The 21135-nt window shown below is 42.6% G+C and overlaps 1 protein-coding gene across 2 annotated transcripts in view; it reads left to right on the top strand.

Moving 5' to 3' along the window:
- LOC145410046 (dnaJ homolog subfamily B member 6-like) overlaps positions 1–7569 on the top strand; it is a 46745-nt gene extending 39176 nt beyond the window's left edge. For both annotated transcript variants that reach the window (XM_080280261.1, XM_080280260.1), the window contains exon 3: positions 3589–7569. In XM_080280261.1, coding sequence (XP_080136387.1) covers positions 3589–4200 — 612 coding nt within the window. In that variant the 3' untranslated portion in view covers positions 4201–7569. The remainder of the gene's footprint in view (positions 1–3588) is intronic.
- The last annotated feature ends 13566 nt before the right edge of the window (positions 7570–21135 follow it).

Raw genomic sequence — 21135 nt, 5'->3', positions numbered from 1 at the left:
AAGATGAAAGGAGGTGCAGGGAACAGCATGGTGGAATGAAGAGGTGGGACAGGCTGTGGCACAAAAGAAGATAGCATGTAGTGAGTGGATGAGAAACAGAGGCATGGAAGAAGTTGAGTCTGAAGAGAGAGTTATATGTAGAGAGGAAGAGAGAGGTGAAAATGTTAGCAAGAGAAAATAAAAAGAGAGTGGCTGAGGAATTTGGCAGGAATCTGACTGTAAAGTGGAGGGAATGTGTGAAAATGTTCTGGAAAGAGGTAAAGAGAGTTAGACAGGGTGTCTAAGAAGTTAGTTTGGGAGTGAAAGATAAAAATGGTAGATTACTAGGGGAAAAGGGAGAAGAAGTGAGCAGATGGAGAGAACACTTTTAGGAATTGTTGAACATAGAGAATGAAGGCAATGCGAGTATAAGTGGCTGAGGAATTGCTTGGGAGATGGAAGAATGTGAGAAGAGATCAAGAAATCAGTAGGATGGAAGTTGTGGAAGCAATGAAGAAAGTCAAAATGGGGAAAGCCTCAGGAACTGATGGAGTGTGGTGAAATGCTGAAGAATGGGGGAGAGACAGTAGTAGAATGGATATGGAAGATGTGCAGATTGGCCTGGGAGGAAGGTAGAGTCCTGGAGGATTGGTAGTCAGGTATAATTATTCCCCTGTACAAAGGGAAAGGGGAAAAAGAAGTGTGGTAGTCATAGGGTCATTTGTCTTCCTAGTGTAATAGAAAGTTGGTTACTTATTGACAGGGAAATAACAGATGAATTATTTGGAGAAGAACAGGGAGGTTTTAGGAAGGGAAGAGGTTGTGTAGATCAGATATTCATTCTTAGATCTTTAGTGGAAAAGTTTCTAGAGAAGGGAAAGAAGTTGTATGGGGCCTTCATGGATTTGGAGAAAGCATATGACAGGGTGGATAGACAAGGATTGTAGAAAGTAAGTTGATGGGAAGTTGTTGAATGCTGTGAAGAGTATTCATAAGGGTACTAAGACTGCAATGCCTGTGGATAGTGAACTGAGTGAATTTTTCTGTTTGAAGGTTGGATTGAAACAGGGATGTGTCATGTCTTCATGGTGTTCAGTCTGTATATGGATGGGGTAATAAAAGAGATAAAAGGTAGGGCAGTGGATGTTGGAGTGGCCATAATGATAGAGGGCAGTTTGGAAACTCCTTGTACTGTTGTTTGCAGATGATACTGTGTTAAGTGAAGACAAAGGGGAGCTGCAAGTCTTGGTGAATGAGTTTGGGAGAATGTGTATGAAATGGAATCTAAAGGTGAATGTAGGGAAGAGTAAAGTTCTTCGAGAGAAGTGAAGTCAGTGAATATGGAATGGTGTTGGATGAGGAGGAAATAGAAAATGAGAGTGCATTTAAGTACTTGGGTAGTGTGATGAGTAAGGATGGAAGTTTAGAGGGTGAAGTGCTTGAAAGGGTACATCAAGGAAGAAAGGTTGCTGGTTCCTTGAAAGCAGTGATAAGAAACAGGGAAGTGAGCATGGAAGTGAAAATGTTACTACATGACAGTATTGTGATACCAACAGTAACCTTTGGAAGTGAAGCTTGGACCTTGTTGCAGGGACAGAAGTGAAGAGTGAGAGCAGTGGAAATGAGTTACTTGAGAGGAGCATATGGAGTCACATGGAGAGAGAGACTGACAAATGAGGAAGTGAAGTAGCATTGTGTTGTGGATGTGATAGGAAGCATTAGGAGAGACACATTGAGGTGGTTTGGCCATGTGAAGAGGATGGAGAATGAGATTGACAAGGAGAATGTATGTGAGTGAGGTGGAGGGGGGGGAAGAGGGAGGGGGAGGCCAAGGATGAAATGGAGGGATGGAGTGGAGAGGTATATGAGAGAGGGGGGGGGGATGAGCTGGGAGCAGGGCAGTGAAATGGCGAGGGACAGGGCACATGGAGGCGATTTGTTTGTGGCCACCCCTGACAGGATTAAGGCATCTGGCAATAGATAGATAGATATTTATACATACATACATACATACAGTGTATGAACTGACTTGTAATGCAGTATTTAACATTGTTTTTAATTGTTAATGATAATTTTCTATAGTGACTGTGCATGGGTCCCTCTTTCACACAGGCACTGTTTCTTGTACAGAAGACCAGCCAATAACCTCCCTCCCACTTCTTATATTCAGCGTACTTGGTATACATCGTCTTAGTCTTTTTTCAGCTTTTATGGACCTGCCAATCAAGATTTATTAGTATGATATTAAGCTTGTCATAATGTAGCACAAATATTCACACCAGCAATGCCAGCCTGACCATATATTTGCCTTCAAGGGCATTGGTTTCTGATAACCAACTAATAGTGAACACTTTTATTATGTATGTATTTTTTTATTATTATTATTTTTTGGTACAGTACTGTAGGTTGAATTGCTTATGTTCATAATCATACCCCAGCAACTTGTAATTTAAAGGAAATATTTAAAATAAAATTCTCATTATCAATCCAACCCTAATTTTCACATAAAATATGGGGTGAGGTAGGATCAAGAAACAAAGAAAGAGACCATAAAAGTTGGTGAATTTTCAAACAGCATGCCCTGTGAAATAAACCACACCAGACATTATTAACCCCAGCAGGGCTTATTATTTGTAAGATAGTTCATCTCCCCTGAGTCATTGTATTATAATCAGTGTCCCTCTGCCTACAGGTGACTTTACACTTCCTCTTCTGTCTTTCTTTCCTTCATTCTTTCCTTTTCCTTCTGTCTGTGGGTGACTCTACACTGAGTGACAAGCCAAATGGTTTCCTGTACACCAGGAAGCCATTTACTACGCTGGGTGGTAACCATATAACCAAATTTTGGCACCTGGTGGTTTAGTGGGTAATTATTGTGCTCCAGTCAGATTGAGCCGGTGAAGGTTTATATCCAAGGGGTGGTTGGGGTTGATTGCTCATGTAATGCCATTCAGGGATGAGTGAGGCTGGTCACTCTCATCTTAAATGTCGAGACCAACTGCCTAGCCCCGGGCTCCGACGCTCCTCTTGGGGCAATGTAGGATTGGATGATGGATGAATGGTAAACTGTACCTCGTGTGAGGCTTGCAGCTTGGCCCATGCAGACCTACATTGTGCCTCATATGAGGTCTGCAGCTTGGAAGGGGTTAAAGCCTTTCATAACCTGAATCCCCCTTGCAAGTAAAGCCATCCACATGATTTTTATTATTATTTGGTTCAGATGTCTGTGAGTCATTCATTCTCTCTGTTACCAAATTAAAAGGGGGATGTCTACTTGGTATAAGCTTCTTTGTACATTCTTCATTCATCTAACTTGATCCTTTGTCAAGTGTTTAGCTTTCTCAGATTTCGTAAAAGTTTTTCATACTTTCAATTATTTAATTCATTCACCATTAAAACAATAATCGTCAAATAGCTGAGTTAGGTAGAGATGACAATTTCTTGTCATATTGTTGTCGGATGTACATTCCTCACACATTAATTTAAATCCCTTGTGAAATTCTCAGCTTTCTTAACTTCCATACTGCTCTTTATTGCACATTAATCTTTTGCATCCATCGACTCTTATAAAAGTAATCTTTAAATAGTAATATAGAAATAACTTTGCAGATCTACGACCAATTTGGAAAGGAGGGTCTGCAAAGTGGTGGTGGACCCGGACCAACTCGTCCGCGCACATCCCGCACCACCCGCCATCATTACCGCTTTGATGACGACTTCGACTACACCTTCCCCACCTTCACGTTCAGAGACCCAGAGGAAGTCTTCAGGGAGTTCTTTGGAGGGGACCCATTTGCAGATCTCTTCAACTTTGATCCCTTTGACCCCCTTGGGCAGAACAACCGGCGTCGGAAACAAGCCAGGCAGCGGGGATCCAGCCACAATGGGGCGGCAGCGCAACACATCAATCATCACAACTCACTCTCCAGCAACTTCTTCACTCCTTTCGGTTCACTCTTCGGCCCCTCCATGTTCTCTTCCTTCTCAGGTCTGGAGGGGATTGAGAGTGGTGGGGGATTCACATCATTCTCCTCTCACACATTCTCTAATCTTGGAGGTCCTGGTGTGAAGCGTTCCTCTACCTCCACAAAATATGTCAATGGCAAGAAAATCACAACCAAGAAAGTGAGCGAAGGTGGGCAGGAGACCGTGATGACCTTTGAAAATGATGTTCTAAAGTCTAAAACTGTAAATGGTGTGCCACAAGCCTTACAGTATTAGGGTGAGAGACAGTGTGGACAAATATGTGGAATGAGGACATGGATATATTGAAAACATTGCATCACTGGACCATATTCTAGGTGGCATAGGAGACTGGTGCCTCCTCCTCAGCAGTTTTGTTTTGGCACTTGACACCTTATTATCATCATGTATCTATATTACTTAGGGAAAGTATGTCAGTGTAAGAAGTATATAAGTATCATAATGGAAAATGCTGGGATTAATATGCTTAATAAATCACTAAGAAAAGGGGACCATGAAGTCTCTGTGACACTTAGAATACGACCAGTGTCAAATGTGTACACGCATAGCTACTCATGTTGCACAGTTGATGACTCTCATTGATAGAAACTGATCACTGACTGCAAAGGAGTTGTGGTTACATCATGCTTTAAGTTATGTTTCTTTTGTTACAGGTATAAGAATTATTACGGTATATTTTTTTTCTCTTTCTTCCTGAGCATTTTGTACTTAAACTTTGATTCCCTTTGGAATATAGGCCAGAGGATATTTTTCACGCATCAGGCCGTGAGACATGGGACAGTGATGACAAATTTGTGCACTGAACTACATATTGGACTAGAATACTGTGTTGCCATTGCTGCTAAGTTTTTAACATTTCCAGATGAAACTCTTTTTGGGTACTATACAAGTGTATTCATGATTTAAGAATAGTTAATGGCATGTGTATTTTTTGTTTGAGCTTTGAAATTTTGATTGTAGAAAGTAAACTACTACTGTTCCACTTCCAGTGTCTCTTAGAGGTGAATAAGTTCAAAATTAAACTTACCTGCTTCACTCTTAGTGTAGTTTTTTTATTGCACAATTTTTGGTTAATATACCAGTATTTCTTGCTCAAGGCAAGCGTATGGGTTCCAGTGTGATCATTTATAATTTATATGTACAGTGATCCCTTGGTTATCACGCACAATTGGTACTGAGCCTAGTGCGTGGTAATGAAATCATTGAACCTATGGGATACTGTATATCCTAGAACGTTGTCATTTTTTGTTGTTTTTGTTTTTGAAGGCTTCAGCATGCTTGCATGCATTGGCCTTGGTCACCTAATGGCTGCTCTCCATGCTGCTCGATCTCTGGCAGCTTCTCTATTTAGTCCCTTAACCCTGAGGTCACATTCAGCGACCTTGTCCCAGGTCTTTTTTCGGTCTACCTCTCACTACCGTATCCCCAACATTAACACTCCTCACTTTCTGCACCCAGTTTTCATCCCCCATCCTGTCCACATGCCCAAACCATCTCAGTCTACCTCTCATCACAATACCAATACACTCCAGTCCCATCCTACCTCTCAACTCTTCCATGATAAACCTAGTCCCCCCAACTTCCCAGGCCTTGCACTCAAAGACGCACTGCACATCCACCTAATCATTGCTATTTCTGAACATTTGAGCCTGCGAATATCCTCTTCCATTACTGCCCAGGTCTCACTACCATACAGCAATACACTCCTAACACATGCAGCTTACAAAGATCCCTTAGCACAGAGGGGGAGCCCTCTCAGTGTCAGGAGAGGCAACAGCTCCTTGAACTTCTTCCAACCACTCCTCACTCTAGCCACTGAGCTATCTCCTGCCCCACCTCCAGCACATAACATGTCCCCCAAATAACAAAACTCTTCCACACACTCAAGAGACTCACCAGCAAGTTCAATCCTTTCACGCCTGACAATCTCGACCTGCTCTCCCCGACACACCGCACACATGAAATCAGCATTATCTCGCAGTCTACCTGTAATACCACTACATTTCTTATACACCCACTTATCACAAACACTGCATAAGATGGAATTACTTCCCACACCCTTGTAACAAATTGCACTTGGCCACTTTCCCTCTTGCTTGACCAGTGGGATATATCCTAATTGGTACTGGGCACCCCACTCAAAAACCCAGACCTTCTCTTTACAATAGTTTACACCTTTGAAATACATACATACATCTATGGTTAGTATCAGAAACACACACAGGCATGGTTAGGTTAATAGAAGTGATGAAAGGGCACAATAAGGAAGAAACACATACCATGGAGAGACCTGAGGTGGGCTTGAGGCAAGAGGTTGTGAAGCTAGGGGATGGAGAGAGAGAGGGCTTCACCACCGGGGATTAACTCCTCAAGTAGAACTTCATCTTTGAATCTCTCAAAGCTGTTAAAAGCCAGAGATACTGCAACATCATTGTCAGCCGTAACCAGGTCAGGTGTGCAGTAACAATGGATTTTAGCTGAAAAATGCACAATAACGGCGGGAGTGCAGATTTTTGTCTTGCAGTGATGATAAAAACCGCTATAACCAAGTATGCAATAACCAAGGGATCTCTGTATTCAGAAAACTTTAGAATAATAATAAGCTTCCACATAACTGATCATTTGATCATATGTTCTTGACAGTAGAGTGCTTTTAAGGACATGGTAAGTATATTAAAGAACTAGGTTATATTAATCATTACATGTAGAACTAAAGAACTTGGTCAAGTATACATTACTAGATGAGAAAGCTGTTAGCAAATGTTGACTGCACTATTTTTAGTGACACTGAGCACCTTGCAATGTTGTAGTACATGACTGTCAGCTGTAGTGTGGGGGATGGCTGAGTGGAGAGCAGTTAGGTTTAGAATGTACAATATTGTTTTTGGCAAGTAAGAGGTTGTGCAGTCTGGTATAGATATATGTAAGGAAAATGTTACGTTAGCCTATGTGGCTCCAGGTGGTCAAGCAATTAGAACACATCAGTTAGAGTGACAGCCTTACATAGGTTTGATCCCCAAGAGGTGAGTGGAGAGTCTTTGATAATGTAATGCCACCAAGGGAAGTAGGGTGGTCATTGGTACCTAAATTTACTGGACCACAGTAGCCTATCCTTAGGCTTGTATGCCTCAAAAGGGGTAAAATGGGATTGGTTGTTACAGATGAGCTTAATGATGAGTCAAGTTTAATGATATGATGCATCCTGTACCCTTCTTGGGATTTTTTTGTTTATAAGGTTAAGAGCAGTGTAATAAAGGTTTGTTTTGTCTATATTGAATTACAGATATAAGTATTGTGTTGTGTTATTATTCTACATGTTCAAAGTCTTGTAATTCATTTTGTTTCGACAGAAGGTGGTAGTGATTTATAACATTGCCATCAAGTGGTTAGGTAAATATTCCCCACAAGTGAGATGCCTGATGACTCCTTTAGTCTGATGATATCCATTTAATTTTTATGCTGCTTCCAGATTATTTTATTTTATTTGGAATAGACTTTTTGAACTGGAGTAGGATTTAGCCTTAATGAACCTCGTCACGCCTGGCAATCCTTATTCCATTGAATAAAACAGCTTGGAAGTTGCATGAAAAGCGAGAGAGAGAGCGAGAGAGGTCACCTGGGTGATTTTTAGATCTCTAGTAGTGAAGCAGTTAATTAACTTTGTATTTAATCCCAGCAATTTGAAGGATCTCTAGTAGTGAAGCAGTTAATTAACTTTGTATTTAACCCCAGCAGTTTGAAGGGTCTAGCCTTAGCTGAATAAAATCATTTGGAATCAAGAAGAAGAAAAATATAAATAGGACTAGGGTAAGACACAACACTGTTAGAAATGTAAATCTGTTGTTATATACAGAGTATTGCCAATTTTCCAGGTATTTTATGGCAGCTTTGCAGCTTATTGTACTGTATATGATGTTTATGGACCCTTTCAAATTGGGTGACATCATTTTTAGTTTATTCTTGCTACCAGTTGATGATTTTATTCAACTTTTGAAAGAGTTCGTATTAGAGGGGATGAGTATAACTTTATTACCCTTTCAATAAGAGAGGCCTTTCCTGAGCTGAATCTTTCAGTCGACAGATGAGATTAGTTTATTCAGCATTGGAAACATATTTTTTAATAGTAGGGTCTACGTATTTTTATTTTCCCCCTCATCAGGAGAAGCCTTTCTTAAGTTTAATGAAATCATATGAAAGTACAAGTAGGAAGAGTCAAATAGAAGTACATAACCAGATTGAAGGTGCAGATGGTTGAAATAACTGAACATTTTCATTCTGTCAGCTGTTGAGTCTGACCTAATGTTCAAACACTGGAGACACTTGGAATCCCCACCACCACAATTTTTTTTTTTTTTTTTTTTTTTCTGTGAACAGAAACATGTCATTAATATCACATTTCTGATGCTATATATGAAACTGATAAGCCAGTTACCTCAATTTACACTCATAAAAGTAAAGTTGTGATTTAATGCAATACATCATTTACTTATAATGTGGACTGCCTGTAATCAGTGTGTGAGCATTGTGCCTGCCAAAGATGGATCTGTATTACATATTATGAACTGCATCTATCTTATGTTTTTGTGGTAGATTCTGTTGGTGTACACCCCCTCCCCTTGCTGAAGTAGAATATAGTTGTATATGTAATTTTCTAGCATCAGCAGTAATAGTATATCGTACAGGTTTTTGTACCTATGGTGTATTCTATTGATTTGTTTTTGTTTAATTCTTTCTGATCTTGATCAGTCTCTGACACATAATTGTTCTGGATAACAGTAGCCTAGCCTCTTGGCCCATACACCCCACATATGCTACTGTGGGATTGACTGTAACCCTTTTAACCCATTAACTGCTCTGTACAGCCTGGGCTGTTCCAAGTGCGACTTCAATACAGCCTGGCTGTGCAGGTGAATTTCGAATTTAGTGCCATGGTGACCAAGGCCGACCCATGCAAGCATGTTTGAGCCTTCAAAACCGAATAAGAAATTTAAAACCATACATTCCGATAGGGAATCAGACACTTTGATGTTCATCCATGGCTTTACCAAGGTAAATATTGAGCTAATATTTCGTTCCTAAATACTTTGGCATGTATTCTATCAATTCTTAAGACAAAATTTGGCCTTTGGGAAATTTTATTTTTACCCCTATGTCTGCACACCACGGACACCTCCAAAAAAAACGCCATGAGCAGGTAACGGGTTAACTGTGGAGCATTATGTTTTTTCTTATTTTCTGTGGTGTTGGTCAGTTTCCTGCACATAATTGATTTGGACAACACTCTAACCTCAGACTTCTCTACCTCTAGTGGGGTAATATGAGATTGGCTGTTACCGGTACCCTGTTTACCATTTGGAGTTCCATTCATACAGGTCCAGTCTCCACATCAGATAGCCTAGGCATTGGCTGTCACTTGCTGGATATTTTCACTCTACAGTAAGTCCGAGTCATGTATGAGTCGTATTGCCTTTTTTTATGTCCTTTTCACTTTTTAGCTGTTTATTTACAGCAGACTTACCTAATAAAGTCTCATTGCTACATTTAGCTAATTTTCAAGCTTCCCTCAATTTAGCAGATAAAGTTGTGATACTGTGAAACTCATCCCTGACTTAGTGAGGATTAACAGTACTGGTAGTTCAGGTGTCCTAGAACAGTGCTTTGTATAGGAGGCTGATCTAGAAAAACAGTAGGTAGGGACAAATTATTACTTATTTTCTTCAAATAGTTTTTCAGTGGAAAGGAAGAGAATAGTGTATTTCACCCTAGAGTTGCCAATGAATCTCTTTAGTAGAATGAGGGACAAACTTTATTGGTATTGTTAGTATGCTTCTTCAGTAGATTGAGGAACAAAACTATGTTTCTGCCTGATTTGCCCATTAACTTCACAGGAATGGACAAAACTTTTTTCCTGAGCTGTTTCACCAATGAACTTTGGAGGATATAGAGACAAAACTGTATTCCTAACTAGTTTTGCAAAGGAGCATCTCTGATGAACCTCAGTGCTGTCGTCGGTCAGGAAGACAGAAAATTCTTATGTATCATTTATATCACGTTTTTGGACATTATTTTATCTCAGTTCTACGGGACTTTGCAGGAGAATCATCCTTTGAAGTCTCATTGCTACCTTTATAACTAATTCGCCCTTTTCGTCACTTTATTGTTCCAGTTGTACAGGGAAAGGCAATGTTTTGGAACACGGCAACATATATACGTATCCTTTTGTCTCTGACTGATGTTTTTCTACATTGCCCTTGCTTAATTGTCCTAATGTCTCAGCGAGTGCTTTGAATGCTGTATGATGAAAGTAGGGGAATCGCCTACTTGCATACACTCTTAATTTAAGGCAGAGAAATATTACATAGCTGCGATGTTAATTTCTACATTCGTCTTTAGTGGTTTTTTATTTTTTGATGTATAGAAACATGGTGGTAGGGGAAATACTGAGTTTTTGTGGAGATGGTTTTGTTTATACTGATATCTTTGTGCTGATAGGTGTCTCTTTGGTCCATATAGTATTCTTATGAGCCCAGGAGGCATTCCAGAACCTCTTTCTTACTTGTTAATTTTTGCACACAGTGTTAATATTCTCACTTGTGATCAGGCATTTGTATGGTGGGATTGTATTATTTTAAACTGTTTCTTATTTTGATACTGACGGGCTAGGGATCATGACCGTGCTCAGTATAGAACATAGGCCTGTGGATGATGAGTGGGCTTAACGATGACAGCCTGACTAAGCGACACTTACTTGGAGCATTTTCTGTTAATGCCGTCAGAGCAGTCACTGCTCAGAGCTGCTAATACAGTACAGTAATTCATGGATTGTTAGGTGCAGTTTTGAACTGATCAACACCTTTGACCTGTTATAGCAGCAACTTATCCCGACAAATAAAATGCAGCAGCTGTGTACTGTACATGTACTGCCCTCTGCTTGTCTGCTTATTCAGGTTTGGTATGGCTTTCATGAATTTGTGCATTGTGGATTTGGATCACATCATCGGTGACTTGGTTCAGATAAATACAGTATCATGGTGCCCACAAGTGCCTTGGTAGAGAGGTCATCCCCACTATTTTTCACCATGAATTCTTCTGGCTCTTTCCTTTCAGCACTTACTTTGCTATCTGTCCAGAGTTTAAGGTGGCTTTGCTGCCCATACTGTGTGTATTTATACAAACTGAGTTGAACTGACCATTCATGTCTTAAATGTCATGACTAAGTAGCCCAAATCAAGCAGTTGCGCTCTTGATGATGCAATAAAAAATTGGGAAATAGATGGTCAGTATCAAGAACATATGAAAGGCACACAAGAGTATGAATACTGTATGATTAATTAATCACCAAGGAAGAGTTGCTAGAAAGCCTCCTAAGCTTATGGGAATACAACCCTTTATGTTGTATAGGTCTGTGAAGCTAAGAAGGGAAAGGAAGGGCCATGATAAGTTACTTCACAAAGTATTGTATAGTACCGTACGTGCTACCTGATTACTGGTAACAGATCTTTTGGTCTCAGCTGTTGTTTGTTTTTTGATCAAGTACAGTCCCCCCACTTTTTTGTGAAGAGAGAGAGATGCCATTATGGTTTGTATAGATTTAGCAAGTTTACTGTTATTATTATAAATTTTTTAAAAAATATCATAGGAGATATTTCATTTTTGTTTTGGTTTATCATCTTTCTCTGACAGTTTGGCTCATTGTTTTTACATTCTTCAGCCGTTTGAATGATCAGGTCACTTCGTTTGGAGGCACTTTTCATTATTATTATTATCATTATTATTATGATTATTATATTGCAATTTGTTTGTGGCCACCCCTTACGGGATTAAGGCATCTGGCAATAGATAGATAGAAGGATTGTTATTATTATCAGTATTAGATGAATGAGTTATTTTTATTGTATACTGCGTGGTGTCTAATCGTTTCACATTCAGCAGCTGTTGGCAGACTTCCATATACTGTACTAGTAAGGAGTAAGGGTCATGTTTTAGATGTAGGAGGCTTCATAGCACCCTTCCATGGCAGTTTATCACACACATTATACCTAAACATTCACTTTTATGTTGTTTATTTCTTTTGATGTAATAGTTTACATCTGTAGCATACAAGAGGATATTGAGGTGTAATGTGCAGAATAAACTGCTTGGGAAAAGGTGCAGAAAAATTTCCAAAGTTATTAGAAATTTGACCCTATGTTAGAATATATTATGAGAAGTAACTTGTAATAAAACAGCACAGGCAATTTTGTAATGCACTTGCAAGGTACCCAAAGAAGACTAGAATGATAATGCTTAACCTTGCTTCAACTGTGTATGTCATATTTATGTAAACTACATACAATAAAAGTGTTTATTATCTTTATCAATGACAGAGGATTTGATTTCAGTTGCTAGTTTGAATTTAGTGAAATTTTGTTAGTGGTCATTTTCTCTTTACATGTTTCGTAATCCTACCATGCTTCAGCTTTAAGTAGGAAAGGTTGTGATGAGACTGATAATGTCAATGATTTCTATAGATTACTACATTTGTGCTTTCTTGCTGCTGTTTTTGGATCTTACCCACTCTGTTTAGTAGTGGGAAGTGTTGGAGAGGAATGAATTCATACACTGTGAGAGGTGTTGGAGAGAAATGATTCCACACAGTGTGGTTGTTGGAGAGGAATGCTTTCCCACAGTGACACTGATATCAGTCATACAAATGCTTCTCACCTCAATCCTTATCCCACAAAAGTAGGAGCAAAGGAATGGCAGCTTCAGTTTGCAATCCTTTGGGTTAATGTCCAGATGAGCCTGGAGGCACAACTACAGCAGCATTATTAAAATATCAAAGTAGTGGTAGTAGCGATGATGATGATCTAAATGCTTATGATTACAATAAGCCACACATATAATGAGGTGATTTATTTTATCAGAATTACTTGGCCTCATCAGTATGGTGACACCTAATTTTATGATATAAAATTCCATAGTATTTGTTCTGTTACTGAGTGTGTTTTAATTAGGTTTCAGCTCTTTGTGGAGTTTTATACAGTAATGCACTATTTTCCCTTCCATTTTGTGCAATCCTCTACATGCCTATAAGGATACAAGCAAAGGCCTCAGTGGCATTCATGGATGCTGTCTACTTTCTCCTGCTGTTCCTGTATTATAAGCTTTGGTCTGAAGGTACTTTCCCCTTTGCGTGGAGCATAGCCTTTCCTTAAGCCATTCAGAGATGATCATCTGCCACAAGACCTTTGTAAGGTCCTTGAATACATAGTCAGTTTTAGGCCTTCATAGATTTTGGAACCCCTTCAACCTTTCTTTCTGGTGCAGTTCGGGTTCCAGCAGTCGTGCTATACATACTGTACTTTAAACCCTTTAATCCAGTTGAAGATATATTTGCCCTGTGTTTTTCTGTAATGACTCCGTCCTCGCTGTTTTCCATGATCTTGAGAGAGCTTATGATATGGCTTGGAAATATAACATTTTCCATATGCTTCATACTTTTATTGTTATTGGTGATATGAAGTTTTTATTAAAAACTTTTTAGCTTCTACAAAAATTTCATGTCTGAGTACTTGGTTAAGTGGTAGGTGGTGCATCATTTACTCATTGTAGTGCTGCCTACTTTCCCTTTCACCTTCATCATTCTTTTTCTGTGTCTGCCATCCTCTCTTGTTCCTCCCTTCTTTCCTGTCGCTTTATTACTCTTCTTTCCTTTTCAAGTGGTTGTATGTTGAGTGACAAGCCTAATGGTTTCCTTTAAGCAAGGAAACTATATACTTGTACAGTGCTGGGTGGTAACCATATAACCGACCAGTATGTGTTCCCTACGTGTCGACAGGTGGGTTGGCAGCAAGGCTGGTAGTACGGTACGGTACGAAATATTTTTCCGTACTCCGTACCTGGTTAAAATACCGTACCGTATTTTCGTACCGTACCTCAAGTTGTTTTTCCGTACCTTACAGTACGGAAAAAAATCCGTACCGTAATTCCGTACTTTTATCTTACCATCGGCAAAATATACAGTATCTATTTCTAGGCCTATATCACTAATCACATTAATACATTACATAATAATATATTTAGAGTTCATGTGTGGACTAAGATATACTCCATTCTTACATATAGTAGTATGTATTTAGAAAGACATGTTGTACTTTAGTGTCAATCTGTTCAGTGCTCACAGAGAAACTGACAGTGCGAGATAGAGGCAGGCTCAGGCAGTGAGTGACACGGAATGGACACGTCGTGATCAGGGTTGCTGAGTGACTGTGTCCTGAAACATACCTGTCAAAATACTCGGCTTGCCAGTGCTGCATAAATGTGTCTGAATAAAGTGTCAAATATACAAGGAGTTCGTAGTTGAATGTACTCTCTAAGGCATTATCATGTATTTAAGCCTGGGGTACGGTACGATACGGAATTTTGCTCGTTTTACCGTACCTAAATCGTACCGTACCGTACTTCACGGAAAAAAACGTACCGTAATTCCGTACCGTACTTTCAGTCTAAATATCAACCGTACCGTACCGTACCTTACCGTAATGCCAGCCTTGGTTGACAGAGGGTTTGTGCCCTTGTCAGTGAAACAAACTCAGAATCAAATAGCCACCCCTTGCGGGATTGTGGCGTCTAGCTATAGAGATAATAGTGTGGCATTGAATGTGAGACCTGGGGAGGTTAGGATTGCTTTTGAAGAGTTGAGAGGGAGGATTGGACTTTACTGTATTAGTGTTTCGATGAGGAGGGGGTAGATTGAGATGCTTCAGCTGTGTTGAGTGTCCAGAAGATAGAGCTATGAACGTTGAGGATAGATTGCAAGAGGAAGACCCAAAACGACCCGTGACAAGATCATAGTGTGTGAAGTCGAGGATAAGAGACTGGACAGGGAGGCTGCCAGGGATCATTTACTGTAATTTTTACCCATTGTTGTTTCACCATAACTTGGTGATTAGGCTATCATCATTTGCAGTTTACATCCCATAGCTCAGTAGCACAATAAGACCATTATAATGGTTAACATTCTTTGAGTTGCACCATATTATAATGTTACCCTCTTCATACAGCTTGGGATTCAGATGGAGAAATGGCGAATTTTCATCTTAAAACCATAGAGAATATAGGTGTAGGCTACATAGCCCCAGTTGTGCTGGCTTTTATGGACCATGTACAATACTATTTTGAAAATCCTAAACTCAGAACAGAATCCTCTGATGATTTTATTTCAAAACTTACAGTTTATAGCATACTGTTTGCTGGTAAGTTGTTTACCTTTTGTTGTGTTAACAGAATACTTTTCCCCAGTCACACTTAAGAATTTTATTATGAGACAGATGTACTGTATGCAGATCATGAGTGGACGTGACCCATGCTGTGTTCTGATTAGCATTTGCCCAGTTGCCCACACGCAGTTTTTATACTGGTTTTGCAAATTCAGCTGCTCCAACCTAGTCAGGCCATAAGGGTGTAGTTACGAGGAAGAAGTGGTTGGAGTTTGTTGCTCTCATGCCACCAAAGGGTCAGTAGCTGGCCACTTTCGTATTAAAACGTCTGAAGTGCATAGCTGAGCCCAAGGTCCTACACTCATGATGGGGCATTACTGGATTAGATAATTGATTAATATACCGTAAAGGCTACTGTGCCATAAATCTTGTATTATAGGTGAAATAGCAGCCGTGGCAACAGAGGGCATCACAACACCCCAGGAGGCGACCATGGAGGGATAGGTAGGGCACGCGGGATGTCCGTGCGATATGGGCATACGTCCCATTCAGCCGTGCGCCCCTATTCTGCGGAGTGCACCCAACGTGAGCATCGTACGGGTGCATTACCCTCCAACCGATCTGGCCCTCGCCAGAGTGGAGCTAATAAACTAGCTCCAGACAGCATCCCAGTGACGGCCAGCAACCACACAAATAAACCAACAGCCTGTAGCCGTACACAAGCAACGGTCTAGTCGTGCACCAGCAACGGCCTATAGCCATGCACCTGCACCAGCAGCGGCCTGCAGCCGTGCAATTGTGACGGCCGGTTGCCGCACACTTAAGAGTCGGCCGATAGCAGCTCAGAGTGCTGTCCACCCCCCTTGCAGAACCTGTGAAGGCCGGTTGCCGTATGCGGGGAGAGAACAGCACGCCTCTCCTTCTGCAGTTGCTTTAAAGGGCACGACACTGGTGACAGCCAGCAGCCGCACCAATAGACGGGACGGCCTGTAGTCGCCCCTCACCTACACGTCGCCCTTCACCCGGGACTTCGGCAATGGCCCGTGGCCGCGCCTGTAGGCAAGTGACAGCCAGCAGACGCACTTCATCTGTGGTCCCGTCAGGGAGTTGGGCCTCAATGACAGCTGCTTGCCACACCGACAGGAAAGGTACGGCTGGTAGTCGCCCTCCTCTCGTTGCCCACGGGACCTCGGTGACGACCGGTGGCTGTGCCTGGGAGAGACATCCCAAAAGTCCCTCGCCCCCTGTGACTCCACAACCAGAGGGAGACCCCCGCTCGAGTCGCCCCACCGGTGGCGAAGTGAGTGCCACCTCTAACTCCCCAGCCCGAGGCAGCCTTCAGAAGGAAAACCTCCCGACAGCGGACTGGTTGGGAGGACCTGTGTTGACCCCGGGGCTGTACTCTATCCATCCGGCACCTGGAGGCAACCAGCACCTGTCGGACTCCTGTCGCCAGCAACGCTGCAGTCCTACCCTGACAGCGAAGCAGCGGGGGCGAGACTGCAGCAGATGGGCCCTCCATGCCGCCTTTAGTACCCCGGGGCGCGACCTCTCCAGTCCGGACAAGGAGCGACGTTCTTCCCGCATCGGGCGCCTGCAGAAGATATTTGGCCTCAGTCCCGAGGGCCAAACCCCTGTACCTAGCGCCTCCAGTTCGGGGCCCTTCATCACGCCCGATCGTAGCCCGCTCCGGAGGACGACGCCCTTACGAGTAGTCCCGTGCCCCCTAGACGAGAAGACACCTGAGGGGACTCAGCCGATTCTGGACCGACGCTTGTGAGCCGCCGGATGGCCGCTCGCTTGCCCCTCGCCCCTACCGTGACTGTGACTTCCATGCCCGTGAAGTAAATGTGAAAGTGACAATCAGAACACAGTGACAGTGATTACCTGCCTCAACTCCGCTGTCTGGGAGGTGAGACATTAGCAGTATTCTACTATCCTGCCCCACTTAGTGAACACGGGACCTGTGTATGATCATTATAAAATATATGCAGCTCAAGAATTAAGTGTACTCCCAACTTCACTAGTGCAGAGTCTGTCCGCCTATTCTCGAGACTGCTGGTGTAGCAGGCCAGTTTAACCCCCCGCCAGAATATACCCGGGTATAAAGTAGCCAAGGCCAGTTTATACCCCGGGTATAAAATGGCCTAGGCCAGAATATACCCCGGGGTATAAACTGGCCTAGGCCACCTTAACCCCCCATAGGCCAGATTAACCCCTTTATTTTTTTTATATCAATAAAATACAAGTTATGTTCTGTTTATTTCTTTATTTCTTACAATATACATGCATGACAAAGTATGATTTACAAAATAAACTATTCTAGAATTATAGCAGAGTACTATAAGGTTAAAAGTATGCAAAAAAACAATAGCTAATTGGCCTAGGGGAGTTAAAATGGCCTAGGCCAGTTTATACCCCGGGTATAAAATGGCCTAGGCCAGAATATACCCAGGGATATAAACTGGCCAGGGGAGTTAAAACGGCCTGTTCCACCGGTATCCTGCGTGATACCTGTAATATATATTTACCAGTCCGAGCTTCGTATAGAGTCCTGTGGATTGTCTAGCTTCCCTGTATCAAGAATTTGGTTGCCCTGTGTTTTTATGCCTTCATCCTCTCACACTGTCTTTGCTCCGGTCTAGAAAGGGAACCCAGCTATACCTTAAGTGTTGCTAGGACGGGAGGCCGCCCTAAAAACACCTAGCATAACAATAGGATTTACTCCCATAAACTGTTTAGTAAAAATTTTCTTCCTAATTTTTTCAGCAAGGTGCTTGTTGATAATAATATGAAATAGAGTATAGGCCTACTGTATTTGTCTCATTTTATTGGGCAGGTGTCATTAATTTTATTGGTCTGAGTGGTTTACTTCAAAAACTGTACCCCATATCGGATCTTGGATAGGCTTAGCTATTTTGTCGGACTTTCTTAATGCCCTTGGATCCAGTGGTGTGGTAAGGGAGGATGATTTTGTGCGGCGTGAGGGAGGTCTTCGTAAAAGCTACTGCAGTGAAGCACCACGTCAGAAAATCGTTAATGAGAGACAGATGGACACAGCCATTCCTACAGATTCCCCTGCATTAAAAAAAAAAAAAAAAAAAAAAAGTCCTCAAAGCAAGCCTTTGCGAGGCACTAAACTGTTACGCCAGGGATGGTGTACGAGAAACCCAAGCCAGTCGCATATCACTGGCGCATTGTGTTATTCATTTGTTTGCCTACAAGTAATTTTTGAGAGTGGTTGGTTGGTGTTTGCCGCAGTCTGTTTTGGCTGTGCACTGCTTATATTAAATGTTTCACTTGTTTTCTTGTGGGACCACCTGCCTGCTATCTCGGTGCTTTAATCAGCTTCTTTATTCAGGTGAGTTGATGTGGGTGTTCTGGAAAGTGTTAGAGGAATCCAGATACTGATAAGGAGAGTGTATAATAGTGAGTGAGGGGGAGAGCGTGATGTAGAGACCGAGAATGAGACGGAGGGAAAGTAGAGAGATGTACCGGTATATATGAGGCTGGTGCGTGTTTGACGGAGGGCAGCCTGATGGCAGAGTGACATGGAAGTGATATGGCCTCTTTTCAGGAGTAAGGTACAGTACGTGTCTATAGACAGGTACCCCTATGTTTCTCAGTTAGCTGTTACACACACTGCCACCATTTTTCGATTGTTTTTCCCTCCCAATATCATCGTCTGCCACCTGTCGATTGTTTTTCCCTCCTCCCAGTATATCATCGTCTGCCACCCGTCCCAACTATTCAATTATCCCTTTCATCACGGTGCATTGTATTTCATTCTTACCGAACGCAGTGTTGCTTATGAAATTTGCGGTTTTACACAGCCAAACACACAGCCCTTTGACTGCGAATTGCCCATTTTGCATTGTTATCTCTGCTTAGATAGGGCGATTTTGTTATTCAGGGATTTCACTTTTTTTTTTTTTTTTTTTACCTCGATATTCTCTCTGATTTGGATGCAAGGTATTTGCTAAGCAGAACGAGTGAAACCTAACTTTGATCCTTTTTACAAAATATTCAGATAGTGTCTTTTCACTTAAGGTTATTCAATAGTTTATAGCCATCTAAAATGAAAAAATAAAAAGGGATTTTAAGACGCTTGATAGTTGACCGGGTCGTTCTTTTCACTGTGAGGCACTTAACCTAACCTAACCTAACCTAGAGGGCCACGTAACCTAATCTTGCTTTGACTCATGTGTTGGAAGAAGCGATTTTTTTTGTTACATACGAGACAATAATATTATACCAGGTATTTGTATGCCGCGTACTCAGAGACCAACTTTTTGCTCTCTGAGTATGTGGGTCTGGTATTGGGTTCTTTCTAAGACTGGGTCCAGAGCATGCAACCAAAGGAACAGGGCTTAAAAACACAGACTAACCAGTCTTACATGTTTATTACCCACAAAGAATACAGTGACATGACACAATACAATATGATAGACTACACACACTATATGAATTATAAGGATATGAGTCTGGGACTAGTGGGCTAGTAAGATAACTGTAAGTGGCACCCAGGTGTGGGAGTTGTCTGTCTCGTCAGGTGTGCGCTTTCTGAAGGGGTGCAGGACCACTGTTTTACTTTTGTTTGTCGGGCGAAGACTGCTGGGCGGTGTAGAGGGAGAAGGCCTTTCACTGGAGGGGCCTCTGTCGGTGTGTTGACCCTCTGGGCTGAGGTCGAATAGGTCTAGTAGGTGCGCTTCCTTGCGCCTACTCAGAGATCACCCTGCTGTCCTAGGCCTCACAGGCGAGGCCCGTACGGTGGATGGCACCTCCTCGACTGGCATGGTGGGCACAGCCGTGGTCCTGCTAGGCACTGGGACTGCAGGCGAGAGGAGCATGGTGGCCGTCCTCTCCCCGGCGAGCACAGTGGACGTTGCCGCGGTCCTCCTCAGGGCAGGGGAGGGGCGGCGGCTGCAGGTTAGGGAAGCACGGCGGGCGTTCCCTCCCCGATGAGCTCAATGGGCGTCGTCGCGGTCCTGCTGGGGTAGGTGCTGCAAGTGAGGGAAGTACGGTGGGTGTTCCCTCCCCAACAAGCTCGGTGGGTATTGTCGTGGTCCTGCTGGGGCTGTAGGTGAAAGGAGCACGGTGGGCGTTGTTGCGGTCCTACAGAAGGCAGTAGGTGAAGTGAGAACGGTGGGTGTCTTTTCCCCCAACGAGCACGGTGGGTATCGTTGGGGTCCTGCTTGGGGATCTGCCAGCACACAAACCCTACCCCGATTCTGTTGAGCGCTGGTCTAGGTGGAGGGTAATGCGGCAGGGTGACGTTACCACAAGTTAATTCCGTTGAAGGGAAGAGGGACGCATGATGGTTGGGGACGTATGTTCGTCTTGCCCCGATCGCTCATTTTCTTCTCATTCCTCTACATGGTCTCCCCCTGGTGTGCGTTTCAACAGCTGGGCGCCACGGAACGTGACAGCGCTTTCGAGAGCGAAAGTGTGGGGGTGAAGGGGGGGTTGTCGCGGCCTCCGTCGCGGTTGGAACTATTTGGTGAGGTGGGTCTCTCTTCTTTCTTTAGTGCTTCACAAATATCCATCTCTTGTGTATAGGTGATTCCTTTGTCCGTAATGGATTGTATTTTATTTTTTACTTTGTGTGTGTGTGTGTGTGTGTGTGTGTGTGTGTGTGTGTGTGTGTGTGTGTGTGTGTGTGTGTGTGTGTGTGTGTGTGTCTAATGAGAGAGGAGGGGGAGGAAAGGGGGGGGATGTAGGGGAGAGAGGAGGTAAGAAGGGATGGAGGGGAGAGAGGAGGTAAGGGGGGATGGAGGAAAAGTGTTTTTCAAGGAGGAGGAAACTAGTGGGGGGGAGGGAGGGAAGGAAGGAATGCGGGAGTAGCGTAGGTGGAATGTGCCGGCTTTTGGTCAGTCAGGCTCCAGCAATTACAGGGGAAGGGTCTGCAATTTTGGTAAGATATTTTTCCTTTCTCTTTCCAATAAGTATTTTTACTCTCCAGCAATTACCT

This window comes from Coenobita brevimanus, chromosome 84 (genome assembly GCF_032717465.1).
Source record: "Coenobita brevimanus isolate Jiangsu-jjx chromosome 84, ASM3271746v2, whole genome shotgun sequence".
NCBI classification, from domain to species: domain Eukaryota; kingdom Metazoa; phylum Arthropoda; class Malacostraca; order Decapoda; family Coenobitidae; genus Coenobita; species Coenobita brevimanus.
Note: the sequence above shows the minus strand (reverse complement) of the source record. Positions and strands in the feature narration are given on the sequence as shown.